We start from the raw sequence: 16,004 nt of genomic DNA, 5'->3' as shown, positions 1-16,004 counted from the left end.
TGGATTGCGTTTTTTATGCATTCCAAATTACATTTTAAATAAAAAGCTAATCATTTGAGGAAAAAAAAACTTTTAAAAAAAGAACATTATATGGATATTAAAAAATTTTGAATTTCGTAAAACTTGACGGAAACTTCAATTCATTTTTCATCGCAGAAAAATACATCTTTTCTTGAGATTGGTTCTTAGTTTAGGATGGTTTCAAGCATTCACAGGTGTCAATTTAATCAAAATATAAATCTGAACATAAAATTCACATCCGACAGAGACCAATTTATGTATTCACTTCAACACAAGGACGGGTAGCAGAAGATGCATGCAATATCGTAGGTGTTTCATATATATAAAGGTCCATCTAGATTGGAGTATTTGATTTCAAAAGGAAGTAGATGGTTTCAAATGACTGAATGGATTAAGAATTAGAAATTCATCATTGTTATTAAAAAAGTAACCACAATCTATTCAGCATTGTGATCAGAAAATAACTACAAATAATAGCTGCAGGATTTTAAATTCATTAATTTAGAAATTAAACAACCTAGGTGAATAAGTTTGATTTCAAATCTTAACTCCAAATCCCTCCATCAAAATGTAACTTTATTCCTTCATTCTCACATTATGTTGTATATAACATCAACTTTTGCGTAAGATTGAAATGTGAATTTAAATGTATCAAAGGAGAAAGGTCAATGAATCAAGAACAAGAAACAATTAGAATCAGTCAAGAGAGTAGTACTCTTCTATCTCAATGCCCTCCACAATATCAGAACATGAAAACTAAACCAACTCCCTACAAAATCAACATACCAAAGTCCATGCTGCGAATCTTGAGAGATTCCATTTCGAATGCTTCAGGACCTGTTTCGGTTCATCATAACTCAACCCAGTCACAGCAACCCCTTTGACACGCTTGTGTTTGTCTCAGGAGGCCATTTCGCAGACCTTTTTTGGAAGAATCTTGACTCCTGTACAACACAAGGCCAGACAGAGGGGGAAAGATTATGTCAACGGCAAAATTTATCAGTAGATTACCGCTATCCATAATCACTACCACTACCCATTGCTATCTATTCACTATGAGCTACAAATTGTGGTAATGTCAAACTTCTAACGGAAACACAACTCAAATCGACATTAACCACAGCTAAGATCTTAACTACCTCCAGAATAGAAAGAAAGATTTAAAAAAGACAGGAATAACCGAACTCCGTCTGTAAGAGGTTTGCCAAGGGAATTAATTCAAATGATACCCTATACTCAAGACACAAAGTCCAGTTTTGGCCAAGTGATGGAATATGGAATAATACGTCACCGCCATCAAAAACTACAGAGACAAGAAAATTCCATACCACAAATTCTGCTCATAGGGCTGCAGGCCAAAATGTAACTAGCCATTAATTGACTCAATAAAAGTTCTATAGAGAGGCTAAAATATCTCAGATATTATAGCAAGTGAAGACCTGGAAAAGCTAGTAAACATAGGTATGAGCAAACCGAATTTAACACTAAAATTGAAAGCAGAGAAAATCCAAAGACTTTACTCCTGAACAAGTACCAAATAGTCGCCTTAGAATTTAGATGAAACAATTGACGAGAACAATTCTATTGTATCTGAATCCGTCCACAATATTGTAACATGAAAACCAGCCTAACAGCCCTACAAAACCAACATACCAAAATCTATGGCTGTGAATCTTCTTCCCAAAGAAACCCAAGGAAGATTGAAGGATATCATTTCAACAGCTGCAGGGACTGCTTCTGCTCAAGTTAATTCTCGTGTCACAACAGGCACAGCCACCTCTAAAGTCTCATTCCATGCTAAACAGATTATCCAATATGCTCATGTTTAGCTTGCTTGGAAAATTTTTGATCCAACTTTTTTATGCAAGCCCCTCCACTCCTGTACAACACAAGGCCAAATACAGGAGGAAGATTATACCATTGCCAAAATGTATCTACCAGTAGATTACCGCTATCCTTTATGGCTATTCATCCCATTACTGCTATCTATCACTGAAATCCATTACGAAACTAATTTATCTGATGCCATAATGCTGAACTTCCAACAAAAATTACAGCTCTATGAACAAGAACTAGAGCTAAGATCTTCGATAGTTCCATTATTGAAAGAATTATATATTACGGAAATATCCGAGCTCCTGCCACTAAAGGTTCACCAAATCAACATGCATTTAATGATATCAATATCAAAGAAACATCATTCAGTTTATGGTAAGCCACATTCAACGAACAGATTAGCAATGAAATATCACCACCATCATGGAAATGGAGAATCCAGAGCACACAAACCTTTCTACTGGGGTTACAGGTCAAAACACTAATAGCTCACCAGCAATTCACTAGGATAGGTTCAATAGAAACTAGCATATCTCAAACATTACACAAAACAAGCTTAAAACTACACTTCAAAGCAAAGAAAATTGCAAGAAGACTACTCTCGAAGAAGTATGACTTATTAGAAACTGGCATAACAGTAAAACCAATAAATATGATCAAACAAACTTAAGAAATCCAAAGAGTCCCATAGAATAGGTGACTTCTGGCAAGAGCCACCTACTTTGGCCAGAGAGGAGAGTTTGTAAACTGTAAGAGCTCCTCAAAAGAAGAATAGATTGACTTCAAGCGATAAATTATTGCTGCTGACCCGATCGATTTGAACCACTACCATACCCGCTTCCATAGCCAACTTGGCCACCATGTGACCCCATTGCTGATGAATCAGATCGCCATCCAGCATTTCCATAGCCTATATTACCGGTTCCATCGCCATAACCACCACCCATGTAACTGCCAGAACCAGATTGAAGATCTCCAGGAGCACTACCATTTTGGCCGGTTGCCGAACGCCCACCAACAGCTCCATAAGCCGCTTGATTTCCATAACCTCCATCATTTCCTCCATACCCACTGTAACCATAACCTTGATTCCCGAATCCAGAAGAACCAACTGGAGATTGACCAGTAGGAAGCACATTGTTACCTGCGCCGCCGCCGCCAGGAGTACCCCACTGAGAGCTTCCATAGCCATATGCAGCTGGAGCTTGTGAGCCCCATGAACTTCTAGGAGCATTTGGAGGGCCACCACCATATCCAGTATTAGGATTTGCATAGCCTCCACCAGCAGGACCACTATACCCTGGGTTGGCACCACCATAATTCCCGTAGCCATAGCCTATACCATTGCCATACCCATAACCAGGAGCATTATACCCAGACGAACCATAAGTAGGATAACCACCACTAGCATTTTGTGAATGCATATACTTTGATTCCATTCGCCCATCATAAGAACTTGAATTACCACCAGAAGATCCATAACCCTGATATCCTCCACTGTTACCACCAGCCCCACCACCCATAGATCGGCCACCACCACCAACATTGGCGTCTTTGGGAAGAGCACGCTTCACTTCCACTTGCTTGCCATTTAAGTCATGAAATGTCTTGTGTAAAACCCTATCTACTGCTTCCTCAGAATCAAATGAAATGAAGCCAAATCCGCGAGGGCGGTTTGTTTGCTGGTCATACATTATCACTACATCAGTTACCATACCATAAGTCTCGAAATACTGCCTAAATCCATCCTCACTCAAAGTTGCTGGCAAACCCCCAACGAATATCTTCTTTGTTCTGGTACTTCCACCACCTCCAAAATTTCTTGCGCCACCAGGGTTTCCAACTTTAGAAACTTGCTGTTCCTCTCGTGATAAAGCTCTTTTAGCCTCGACCTATCAGGTATAACAATAAAATCCCATCATTATAAAGAACAAAAATCATCACATAAAAGGCGGGGTAATTCAACTGCACGTTCTTCCTGGAGTTGGTTGAAGAACTTAGCAAACAGTTTCAACCCCACGTGCTAATCCACTGTACAAGCTATTTTACGTCATAAATGGATGAAACATCATCCAAAATCTTGCTCATGTCATTTCAAAAAACAGTAACTGGATGATATAAAAAAATCAGCCGAGTTTTCTTAGTTTATTGACTATTTCTCTTTTCCTAAATACGTAAAATAATCAACAGCAGAATAGTACCAAGATGTCGATTAGCAGTACGTTACAGTATCTTCCATCGGAAGAAGCCTATGAATTGATAGTCAAATAATATTGAACAATTAATTAACAGACATAATCTTGTGTTGAAAAACTACCCTATCAACAATTGGCAGTTGGGTTGTGTAAAACCCATACAGTGCACATAATAAATGCTAAAGTATTAAGACAGGCAAATAACACAACATGCAATGAGAATTCTTAACAATGATAAACAAAACACAAACAAACCATCAGGAACAGAATGGCTGTTGGCTAAAAATGTCTCCCATGAAGCAAAACAACCCTAAATGATGGTTAATATATGAACTGATACCAAAAACTGAAGATATAGCAAAAGCAAAAAAAAATACAACAAGAAATTTCAAGATATAAATGCATTCTTCGGGCTATTTTCTAGGAAAGTGCTTATACTTTAAACGCATGTTATGCAGATGGGATAATTGTATGCCATACACGTAAATGAAATCAACGTGGTTATAAACGAGAAAACTGAAAACATGGGTCTCGACAAAAACCAAATACAAAAGAAATACAAATTCAAATACTAGGTCCCCAAAACAATAAGCATCTAATTGGAGCTTGCTAGATAACATAGATATTTAAAATAAAGGTAAATTGACATAAACCCAGATGCTAAAATAAACCAAGAAAAACTCGAATGTCGAACACAGATATTTCGCGAACAAACGAATGAAAATGAACAAAAAGCCAGACGAATCTTACCGTGCGGCCATCAATAACATGCCTATCCTGAAGAACTCCATCAAGAATGTTTGGATCTGAAAATACGACAAAACCAAAGCCTCTTGGCTTTCCAGAAATCTTGTCTCTCATCACCGCCGTCTGCAATACTTCTCCATATCCTTGAAAGTACTCTTTCAGCTTCTCCTCATCTGTTTCCCATGAAATTCCACCTATGAAAAGCTTCCCCTGATCTGAATCCATGAATAATTCCGATGAAAAATTGCAGAGATTAGTGCTGAGTTCAAGGTAATAAGGGTTTGGGGTCAGCTGCGTGAACTAACTCAGCCGACTGCTGAATAGTAGCGAAGAAAAGAGAGGTGACTTTATATGAAGGGCTGGGATCAGATGAGGTTCCAGGTTGAGGGCTGAGATTCGAAGTTAATTTTTTTTTTTTTTTGAGTGAACATTTTATTTATTTGTTATTATTTATTTATTTATTTATTATTGTTAATTATTATTATCGGTGGAAGAGGTAAAAACGGGAGAGATATTTTATTTTCGTGGAAACATTGGATTCAAGGAAAAATTATTTAGAATGGATTTATATTTCTCTCAGCATTTTCTCCGAAAAACCCAATATGTAAAATGGATTTAAATTTTTTATAGCTAAATATATTCCAAAAAAATTTATTCATATAAGCTAATTAAATTATGTTTTAATTTCTTTTTCAATGTAGATTAAATTTAGTCATAGGTGCTTGTGCATTCAAAATTTTTTTTAGTAAATAAAAAAAGTATAATCTACTATTCAAAAAAAAATCATATAGGTTGGTATATGATATAGTGCAACATCAACTCTCTTGATGAAAAAAATAAAATTACCAAACTAAAATGATACAAGATTAAGATTAAATTTTGATAACATTAACAACCATAATCGTTAGAAAATAAATAAATATGATTAAAAAAATATAATTTTCCCTTAATTTAATGACTCATTAGTCTCATTGTTTTTGTTTACGCGCTTTGACCTCACATATATACTAAGCACCGTTTGGTTCACGCTACTAGACTAGGTCTCGGTGAATTAAATACACACGCGCGTCCGTCCGACCCGGCGCGGCGTGGTGCGGTTGGGTCTTTGACCAATATTAATTTTTTTGGACCAAAATTATTTGAAGGAATAAATTTTGTTGGTGTCCAAACAGAAGCTGGTGCGCCCTTGCGCGGATGCCCGCATTCTTGCACGCGAACAGAAGGCAGCGCGCAGCTGCGCGCGCCACTCTGGTTTTCAAAGTGCGCGGACAGAACATGGCGCACGGCCGCGCCAGTTCTCGTGCGGGTGCGCGTGCACTGCTGTGCGGAAGAATAACAAGGCGTCCTTTCATCGAAACAAGGTGGCTACTCATCAAATGTTGGATCTTTACACGAAATATTGTGTTCATTCAAGACAATCTTTGATGCTCTATATATATCCCTTACATGCATTCATTTACACACTTTTGTTGCATCGAATTTCTTCTCCATATTGCTGCAGATTTTTGTTCATACACACTTGAAAGATCTTGCATTTCTTTGTTCGTCGAAGTCTAGAGTTTGTTGTGCTACTACTCTAGATAGGAGTCGTTGTATCTTAGGGACGATTGCCGTTAACGTAAAGCACTTGTATACGGGCAATATCGTCTTGTGGATAAAGGATTTATCCTTGCCTCGACTTAAAGAATCGTTGCTGTTTCCAGGATTTCGAAAAGGACATTTCCAGAATTTCGTGAAGGACACCATGTACAAACAACAAATCCTACCCTCAAAATCACAGATATCGTAACTGCAGCACAGACGAGATCTACGAAGAAGAAGAAGACGACGGCTACGAGTTTGAAGATGACCTAAGTAGCAACGAAGATAAGGGAGACAATTGTGACAGTGAAAATGATGAGAAAAATAGTGTTTTAAAGCAAAATCTTGGCTTGAAGAATGAAGAGATCGAGGTGATTGGATCAGATTTGTATGCTAACGATAGGAAAAAACATGTGCTTTCTGTGCTTAGTCCAGTTGAAAATTTGAGTCAGTGGAAAGCAGTGAAAGCTAAGGTAGCACCGCTGAGGCACGAAAAGGAGAATGCTGTGTTAGATCATGAGTACGAGCCAAATACACCAAAATGTCACCCCAAGGAAGAACAAAGTTTGGATCCTTGTGCTTTGAAGAACATGAAAAGTTGGAAAGTTTTAGGAGATCAAGGGGCAGTGTTACAGTTGATGCCAGTCTCTGATCAAACTGGTTGTTAAGGTTGACATAAAAAGACAGTTGATCTCGAACTTGATTAAGGGTTGCTTGATTAATTTTTGGTTTGATTTTGTGTATGATACATTGTGTGCATCGTTTTCGTTTCACCATATAATATACATACATATATGCATGTGGATTTGTTATTGTTCCAAACAGTTTCACTCTAGCTCGAATATTTCACACAAAATTATTATTTGAAAGGTATGTTATTTTTAATGATGATATGTGGAATAAAATATTTGAAAAAATAATTTTAATAATTTAAAATAAAATTAATGAATTTAAGAATAAATACCATAAAGTAAAAATCAAATTATAATTATGAAGCTACTTAACTTATTTTATTAATGTCAATTAATAAGAAGCCAGTTTCACATAATTAGTTTAAGATTATATTAATTTGAAGCAAAATATATCATGTGCCTACTATTGGTATAATTATATAATAAATAAAAATATATTTATCTTATTTATTTATCATAATTTTCGAAAATAATAATTTTCGGGAGCAATATTAATTTAATAATTTATTATCTAGTAATTTAGTATGAATTTTTTTGGGCTATCTAATGTTATTTTTCTCCTAAATTTACTAATAACAAATTCAAGAAAAGAAAAATCTAGAACAAGAACTTCTTGTGGCTCTAAATATTCCATCAAACAAATGACCACCAAAATCTTCTATCACTCAACTCAAGATCTCATCCCAACAGAAAAAATGGCTACTTCGCTTTCCGCAACTGCTTCTCTAGGAAGCTGGGGCACGTCCATCTCCGGAGGCGAAGACAACACCATGGCGCTGCAGTCCAAGGCGGCGGCGGCGGCGGCGCCACATTCCAGGGTGGCGCGGTCGGTCCGGTTGCGTCCGGTGATGAGGAATGTGAATGAAGGGAAAGGCATCTTCGCTCCAGTTGTGGTGGTGGCGCGTAATATTATTGGGAAGAAGAAGTTCAATCAACTGAGGGGCAAAGCCATCGCTCTACACTCGCAGGTAACGTAACTCACTGTTAATTAAACATCTGTCGGTGTGATCTTCTGAAAATTATTGGATACATATAATCATGCTTCTGGGCAGATCTCATCAAAATTTTCTTGAATATATATATATATATATATATATATAAGCCAAGGTGTGTCTGGAATCCAAGCACTCGATTAATATTTGACATGAATTTGTCAATCTTTAGAAGAATGATCGGAAGTCTATATGACCACATACAAATATTGGATTCGAATCAATTATCAAAATAATTGTGCATTTTTTAATCTAATTGAAAATGGCAGAGGAAAAAAAAAGAAGAAGACATGCACTTCATATTGCATGGGCCAAACTCTTGGTTAAGGAATCTTCTATAACTTTTGTTTTGGTAATAATGCATACCACAAATTTACGACATTTATTAATTATAGAAAGTTAAAATAGTTACGACTCATTTACACAGATATAAAGTTTCTTCCCTAACCCAAGAGATAAAAACCAGAGCAGATATCGAATCCTAACTAGTTTGAGAATAATTTTGGGTTTTTGTTATTATAACATAATTTATACAAACTGCTTTATTTTCTTCTTATTGTTATTAGTATTTCTTTTTAAAAGTATAATTTGATGTTGCATAAAAACTTTCAGGTAATAACCGAGTTTTGCAAATCAATAGGGGCAGACCCAAAGCAACGGCAAGCATTGATTCGAATTGCGAAGAAGAATGGAGAACGGCTTGGATTTCTTGCGTGATCACGAGTAAAAGGATGAGCATCTTTGTTAATTATTGTATCTATATTTTCATGTTTCTCGGTCTACAGATGTTTTAGATTGTTCTCATATTACTTCCAAGAAATTTAATTGGATATTTTTTTAGTCCAAGGATTCATCTTTAAAAATTACAAATTAATGCTAAAATAATTCTAATGAATAATAATCAACGGGGAAGATATCCAATATATATATATATATATATATATATATATATATATATATATATATATATATATATATGTATGAATGTGTGTGTGTGTGTGCGTGTGTGTTGTTTCTTCACGTGTCTTCAACACACATCAGCAACATGGTAATTTTGTGAATGAATCACAAAAAAAAAATAATCTCAAATACTGAACTTGTGCAAGTGCAGAAAGATAAATACAAAAAACAAATCATAGTGGATAAATACCAAGATTATATTAGATGAACCAAGTCTAGGAATAAACCTTATTATTAGATCAAATTAGATTAGTGTACAAATGCAAAACTCTTATTTTTCAATTTAAATAAAAAACAAAGATTACTTAGAAATAAAATATTCCTTTCAATATTAAAAAAATATATACGAAGAGCCGGTACTGTTAGCAAATCTGGATTCATATACTAAAAACTAATATCACGAGAAGCCGTTCTTTGAATATCCGTGTTAGCAACATTAGCTAGCTACTACTCATGATAAGGTACCTGGAATTGCTAAACCCCAACTCCTCTTTAATTCATTAGTAAAATTCATAAACTCAAATATCACGAGAAGCCGTTCTTTCCATTACGTACTAAAATAATATTTCACTTAAAACCAATATTTCAAAATTCATAAACTCAAATTTATTTAATACGAAAATACTAGAATGACTCGGATGAGTGACTTCCACCATGAACAACTCATCCTCGCCTGCCATCACCAACTTAATCATACTCACCTGCTTCGACGAAAACTAACGAACCATAGACTCGAAGAATTTGTGTGCTAGCAAGTCCTTCCGAAATAATAAGTAACATATAATAAAATAAGACGTACATTAAACATATTTCTTCATACTTGAACACATAAAAATACATTTTTTCCTTACCTCATATTTTTATAAACCAATATAAAAGTTAAAAAATCAACATTTTCCTTAATACTTCATCATCCTCGTATCCTCGTATAAAAATATTCAAAAATAATTTTATGAAATGTAACTCATAATTTTTTTTTCCCTTCAAAGTTATAGTCGTTTAATAAGACATACAAAAATCCAAGTTTGACATAGCAACGCATACCTTCGAAGCCCTTAATGGCGTGAATGCATGCTACCCGAAGAGATAGGATTTTTTTTTTGAAAATTCATCGATAAGTCAAACGAAGGGTTAAAACTTGTCTCGTATTGGATCGGAGATGGTTCGTAGATGACCCGGCGGTTGGAAGATGTCTCGAGAACAGCCGAAATTTGTCTAGGATTTGAAAAATTCGACCTCTACCCGAGAACCCTAGCCGCAACCCTTCTTTTTTTCTGCTTCTGATTAACGCGAGTGTGGGATGAGGGTTTTGGATTATTCTTCTATATATTTATTTGTTCTTTTTATTTTTCAGGATTTAACGTTACTAGTTAATTTATTAAAAGTGAGTTTAGCACATTAAATAAAAATGTTGAAAGTTCAAATAAAAAAATACATACCCCTTTTAACAAATATCTTTCCTCTCCAAAACTATTTAAATGACTGATTTACCTCAGAATTCCCTTGTAAATTTATGGAAATTAAATTTCTTCCGTGTCCGGGTACCTTCTTCCATGAACCATCACGTCTGAAAATCATTGTTAAATAAAAAATATCGCTAAAAATATTGATTTCTCAGTCATTTAATTCGCTATTTAATATATAACCTCCGAATCATTTTAATGCGATCTATGTGGATTTTTCCTAAATTTTTCGGACATTATGAAATCAATATTAAATGAAATATCCAAAAGCCTTAAAATAACTTTTCATAATTAAAAAAACTTAAAACAATTAAATAAATTCATTCTATTAGTTTTAATAAAAAAAATTAAGGTAAAGCAAAATTTTTAATTCCTTTGTTATAATTATATTTTTATTGTAAAATTAAGAAAAAATCTTTCCATTGAGTTGAATAAATAATGCAACTGACAATTTGTGGTGGATAGTTCTGGGAATCAAGCAAGGAAAAAAAGAAAAAGAAAAATTGGAACGGAGTATAATATACATAATTCATGAATAAATATTACAAATCAAAATTCAATACAAAATAAAGCATAAATTACATTTTCGTACACATTTTCTCAAAATAAATCTTCAAATCATAGAAAACAAAAGAATTAACTGACTCGTCTGAGAAAGCATTAGTAGAACAAATCAAACTCATAGTAATTGGTCTACATCAATTCGAACATCCAAATTATGAACTTGCGAAATGCATGCATAAAATTAAGTGGCTGACATTTTTGGATCAATATTTCACATGATGGTACACATGGACACGGAGGTTGCAATAGCCAGCGCCGCCTCCAATGCTCTAAGTGCCAACCCCCAGTGGTTCTGAAATTCATGTATATATATATATATATATATATATATATATATATATATATATATATATATATATATATATATATATATATATATATATATATATATACTGTCCGTATTAATTCCATTTTCACATGTTTAGATATATTAATTGAGCCAATTGAAATTCTAGAATATAATTTTAAAAAAAAATTAAAAAATACTGACCCGGTTTGGTGGACGAATAACGGCGTTGTGATAATTTGTGACCGGAGTAGGAGGGTTCACAATATATGTATTATAGAAAACATTATTTGTATAACTAGGTGCAGGATTAGCTGTCGTAGTATGTGATGGTACTGCAGGAATTTTTTCCTGTGTCTTTGATGGTATTGGACTTCTCGTAGCTTGTGATTGTGATGGCACCGGACTTCTAGCCTGCCAACAAAAATTAAATTTTCACAAAATGATACAACATCATCAGACTATATATATATATATATATATATATATATATATATATATATATATATATATATATATATTAGAGTGTTTGTACTTAACAAAGATATATACCTGATTTTGTTGATCATTTTCATTCCTTTGCGTCGGACGCGAATTTTTCATAGCTTCCAACAACGCAAAGTTGTCCAAGAATTGAGCCCGACCATCATGCTTGTGATCACATTTCTTAGAACGATAACAATCGCAGCACAGATTAAACGAGTCTTTAGGGTTTCTGTAGCATTCGACACATGAGAAATATATTCCTCGTATGAAATTATCGCAATTGTCACAGAACGGGCGCCCGCTTTTGTTAATGTAATATGCTGTCATGACCTCGTCGAAATCTAAGGTTCCATTGTCGTCCACGTCTAACTCCCTAAAGAATTTAGGATTCTGCATTCGTGTGTAGCCTTCTTCCTTCATGAATTCCAGGAATTCAGAGAGATCCACCTTACCATCTCCATCCATATCCATGGAGTCGAAGAATTTGTGTGCTAAGTCCTGGACTTCTTGGGAGCTTGCAAGGTAATAGGATTTTGCAATCTGCCGGAGTTCTTCCAACTCTTTCTGCATCAATGATTGATAAATTTTGTTTAACAGAAGCGAAGTAATCTGTTAAATTTGAGGTGTAAATCCATTGTAATATAGAATTATGAGCCATTTCTATAACTAACACTTTATTACTAAAACATACTTGCCTCGAGATTGGTGGAGATCTAAAACACACCCATCTTGGACATCATATAATCATGTTGATTCCTTATTACCAGATTCAAGTGCTTCAAACGACTTGTTGGTAAGTTGATATATCTCATGGTTACTAGACCCGATCTTTGTTATGTGGTACAAAATCTCAGTCAATTCTTACAATCATCTAAGAAGTCAAGGATAATTGTTGTCCGAGTTGTGCGTTATCTTAAAATCTACACTTGATTTTTGTACTTTATTGTTTGCTCGCAGTTCTTCATCTTTAACTACACCTGATTATGGTATTGCTGTAAAAACAATAAATTCTAAAATATTAAATAATACATAGTATTCAAAAAAAATTCTAATCCAATAAATACATGAAATTCGAAATCCAATACAAGATATACATTAAATTCGAAATAAAGGCTAGATATTAAAATAATTGGAAGGAAATATTGTTTACAAGACAGCTTGTTCAACAAAGAAACTAGCGAATTTTCAGTACAGTCCAGATACATAATGAATATATACAAGAAAGCAGTCTACATGCAACCATCTAGTTTCAGAATTTGGTGATGTAACATGAATGGAAGGAACATCTCGATATTTATGGAGGAATTATCTCAAAATTATGGAAGAAATATCAACCAAATTATGATAAGATTTTTAAGTTCACCCCTATAAATATCACCCATATCATTCAAAATTTCACACCATTCAAAAATTCAAAATTTTCAGTTTTTGCTCCAAATTTTTGAAATTCCTTTCCAAAATTTTGCTGAGTGTCATCAAAGTTCTGTCCAAGTTCAGAAAATTATTTCTCTCGCCCACGTGCTTAGAATCCGATCTCCACCGTTCAGAATATGCTTTCATATGTTTGAATAACATATCCAAATTTCAGCCAAATCCCACGATTATTTTTTCGTTTATATATACTCTTCGCAAGAAAACTGCTCAGATTTTAAGCGGGAACAGCATACCTACGGTTTTTCGTTCATGAACAGGTTAAAAACACTCTCAAACCTGATCTCTACGTTCATAATTTATTTGATGTAGTTGTGAACGTAATGTCCAAGTTTGAGCCCGATCCAATAGTTCAATAAGGCGCAAGGAAGGCGGATGATTTTTTGGTAGATGTGATACTGCGTTTTCGAAGTGTCGGTTGCATAATTCTTCTATGATTTCTGAATTATTCACATTTTCTTCCAGATCTAAGGTAAGTGGACTTGTTTTATAATATGTTCTATGTAGTGTATGAATTATTTCGTTTTTTAAAGTTTCGATCCAGCACCGTTATTCTGTTTCTACTCATTCTTGATACGATTATCGTATGTTTTATGTTTTGGCACTGTAAGGATTCAGGATATGGGTGGGAATCTAGCATGCACAATATGTTTATGGCCCTTATACAGTAGAATTGTAACCGTTATACGCTCTCGCCCTCTTAGATGAGTAAAAGTTAGGGACTGATATCAGTAAACCATAGAAAATAGAAGAACCTCAGTGTCTTGGCCAAAATTATGCTTATGGTTAGTATGATGACATGTTATGAGAATCATGTTATGCATGATATGATATATGATTTTCAAAATTCATGTGTATTTGTTATGTATGTGCTCGAAAAACCCCCGCTTATTGAGTGATCACCCCTTACTCTACCCTCCAAATTATATTTTAGTTTTCACTTAGTAAGTAGTAAGCGCTTCCACATATTTTTATCGTTTTAATAATTTACATTGTAAAGACAATTTTATGATTAATTATGAGTAATAGATTGGTTTTTGGTTTATATTGTACTACGATGCTAATTGTTTTCAATTGTATGATTGTAAAACAATGTCAATGTCGACTAACCATGGTCTCGAGACGTGACAGTTCCGGCTCGAGTTTAGTCATTTTCTCAAAGTTAAAAAATATGATTTTATTTAATGCTTAACTACAACTTAACATTTTATTTAAAAATGACAATCAAAATGTAATGAAAGTTCGATTAATGTATATGTATTACCGAGTCTTGGAGTGACATTAAATAAACCACCAAAATTTGATGCAAGTGCCTTCATTTTTAAATAAGTCAATCTTTAAGAGCAACGAGTTAAGCAAATAAATACCGAAAAAAAAAAATTAAGCAAAGAAATAATTATTGATGTGAAACTATGCAATTCATGTATTATATCACTTTTGGTTGGTGAAAAGATATTAACTGACCTTTCCCTGTCGTCTTTAGACAAACTCTTATGTAAGTCATCAATTGTACATCGATCCTAAACCGTGTCCAATGAATGATTGTAGATCAGAGGCGTTGACTCCCGACAAATAAGAGCATTTTCTTTTTCAAAATTTAACACATTTTTCTACTTTTACCTTCAAATAAGCTGAAATTAAACTCGTCATTATTTCCCATCAAGTTTACCAATTATTGATTGAATCTGAGCCCCTTTTTGAAAATAAATGTAAAAGCTAGGCTCACTTTATCACCGACAGTGTACAATGTAAGAAAAATCTCGTGTACACTCGTACGATACAATTTTTATGAACCAGTGGATTCTTTCAACTAATCAGTTAGCTGAATCCAATCAACTATATTCATTACGACAGATATGACATCGACCCTTTATTTCTAGATCCAAATTTTTTTCAATTGAAAACTAAAAATATGAAATTCATGAAAAATAAGGTAACAAGCAAGAAAAAGTCCATGAAATATGAACAAAAACTTCCAAAACATACCTTTCTCCGATCTCGCCGTGCATCGGGGGTGTGGTTTTTCATCACCTTAGCCATAGAATGTTGATCCAAGAAGTTACTCAGCGAGTGATTATGGCTAAATTCTCCCAGATGGTAGCAAGCACAGCACAGACGACACTCGGAACCCAACCCATCTTCAACGCAACGCAAGCAAGAAAAGTAGGCTCCGACGAGCAAATCTCGGCACCCGGCGCATTTATGCAACCCGAGTTTCTTCTCCATGTAGTAAAGACATGTGATCTCATCAAAATCCAGGGCTCCGTCCCCGTTGGCATCCAGTTTTCTGAAGATATTCTCATCGGAGAGATGTTTCGCGACCCCGTTCTTGTATTGTTGGAGGGTGATTTTCCCGTCCCCCTTGATGTCGAATTTGTTGAAGTACTGTTTCACCAGGTCTTTCTCTCCTCTGGTCGCTCTATCGTAGTAGGCTATGGCAGTTGCTCGAATCCCTTCCATTTCTCTCTCAACTCACCCGACGATGCACACATATGTTTTAACTTGAAAACCATTTATGTTTTATATTGTGACACAAGCGTTTATGAGAAAATAATTTTTTAAAGTTTGGTTTTTGGCAAGTTAAGTTTTGGTTTTTGGTTATTTTGGATCAATTTTTAACTTGTACTTCAAAGTTCAAACAAATTAGTAATTTTAGACATCAAGTCCGCATTTATTAATGTCACGCCATAATAACAGTTGTCCATAAGTAGATGCTTACCGGAATTAGGGAGTCCCGGTCATGACATTTT

The 16,004-nt window shown here is 34.6% G+C and overlaps 3 protein-coding genes across 5 annotated transcripts; 1 reads left to right on the top strand and 2 right to left on the bottom strand.

Moving 5' to 3' along the window:
- Positions 1–670: 670 nt before the first annotated feature.
- Positions 671–5,127, bottom strand: LOC140829480 (heterogeneous nuclear ribonucleoprotein 1-like). 3 transcript variants are annotated; one of them, XR_012117471.1, is made up of 4 exons: positions 4,803–5,127; positions 2,579–3,749; positions 1,675–1,900; positions 671–965 (listed from the first exon to the last, which is right to left on the bottom strand). XR_012117471.1 is itself a non-coding variant. In XM_073192743.1 (2 exons), exons 1-2 carry the CDS (start codon positions 5,022–5,024, stop codon positions 2,652–2,654), a joined length of 1,320 nt encoding a protein of 439 aa, XP_073048844.1. In that variant the 5' UTR covers positions 5,025–5,127; the 3' UTR covers positions 2,243–2,651. The 3 variants fall into 3 exon arrangements, 1 of the variants encoding a protein (XP_073048844.1); XR_012117472.1 differs by lacking the exon at positions 1,675–1,900; XM_073192743.1 differs by lacking the exons at positions 671–965; positions 1,675–1,900 and having other exon boundaries at positions 2,243–3,749.
- Positions 5,128–7,690: 2,563 nt separating this feature from the next.
- LOC140829999 (protein PROTON GRADIENT REGULATION 5, chloroplastic-like) lies at positions 7,691–8,904 on the top strand. The gene is made up of 2 exons (XM_073193280.1): positions 7,691–8,040; positions 8,677–8,904. The coding sequence occupies exons 1-2, from the start codon at positions 7,714–7,716 to the stop codon at positions 8,779–8,781; spliced, it is 432 nt and encodes a 143-aa protein (XP_073049381.1). The 5' UTR covers positions 7,691–7,713; the 3' UTR covers positions 8,782–8,904.
- Positions 8,905–11,136: 2,232 nt separating this feature from the next.
- On the bottom strand, positions 11,137–15,799 carry LOC140829478 (uncharacterized). Its single transcript, XM_073192741.1, has 4 exons — positions 15,241–15,799; positions 11,890–12,387; positions 11,542–11,751; positions 11,137–11,343 (listed from the first exon to the last, which is right to left on the bottom strand). The coding sequence occupies exons 1-4, from the start codon at positions 15,712–15,714 to the stop codon at positions 11,263–11,265; spliced, it is 1,263 nt and encodes a 420-aa protein (XP_073048842.1). The 5' UTR covers positions 15,715–15,799; the 3' UTR covers positions 11,137–11,262.
- Positions 15,800–16,004: the final 205 nt, after the last annotated feature.

The sequence above is a fragment of the Primulina eburnea genome, chromosome 4 (assembly GCF_022965805.1).
Source record: "Primulina eburnea isolate SZY01 chromosome 4, ASM2296580v1, whole genome shotgun sequence".
Lineage (NCBI taxonomy): Eukaryota > Viridiplantae > Streptophyta > Magnoliopsida > Lamiales > Gesneriaceae > Primulina > Primulina eburnea.
This window is presented reverse-complemented; position numbering and strand designations above follow the sequence as displayed.

Excerpts from the sequence above, each read along its gene's own strand:
- LOC140829999 (XM_073193280.1), top strand. The coding sequence starts at position 7,714 with ATGACCACCAAAATCTTCTATCACTCAACTCAAGATCTCATCCCAACA. Across the intron at positions 8,041-8,676 it reads CCATCGCTCTACACTCGCAG|GTAATAACCGAGTTTTGCAA; the intron begins GTAACGTAACTC and ends AAAAACTTTCAG.
- LOC140829480 (XM_073192743.1), bottom strand. The coding sequence starts at position 5,024 with ATGGATTCAGATCAGGGGAAGCTTTTCATAGGTGGAATTTCATGGGAA. Across the intron at positions 3,750-4,802 it reads ATGTTATTGATGGCCGCACG|GTCGAGGCTAAAAGAGCTTT; the intron begins GTAAGATTCGTC and ends TATACCTGATAG.
- LOC140829478 (XM_073192741.1), bottom strand. The coding sequence starts at position 15,714 with ATGGAAGGGATTCGAGCAACTGCCATAGCCTACTACGATAGAGCGACC. Across the intron at positions 12,388-15,240 it reads CACGGCGAGATCGGAGAAAG|AAAGAGTTGGAAGAACTCCG; the intron begins GTATGTTTTGGA and ends TCATTGATGCAG. Across the intron at positions 11,752-11,889 it reads AAAATGATCAACAAAATCAG|GCTAGAAGTCCGGTGCCATC; the intron begins GTATATATCTTT and ends TTTTGTTGGCAG.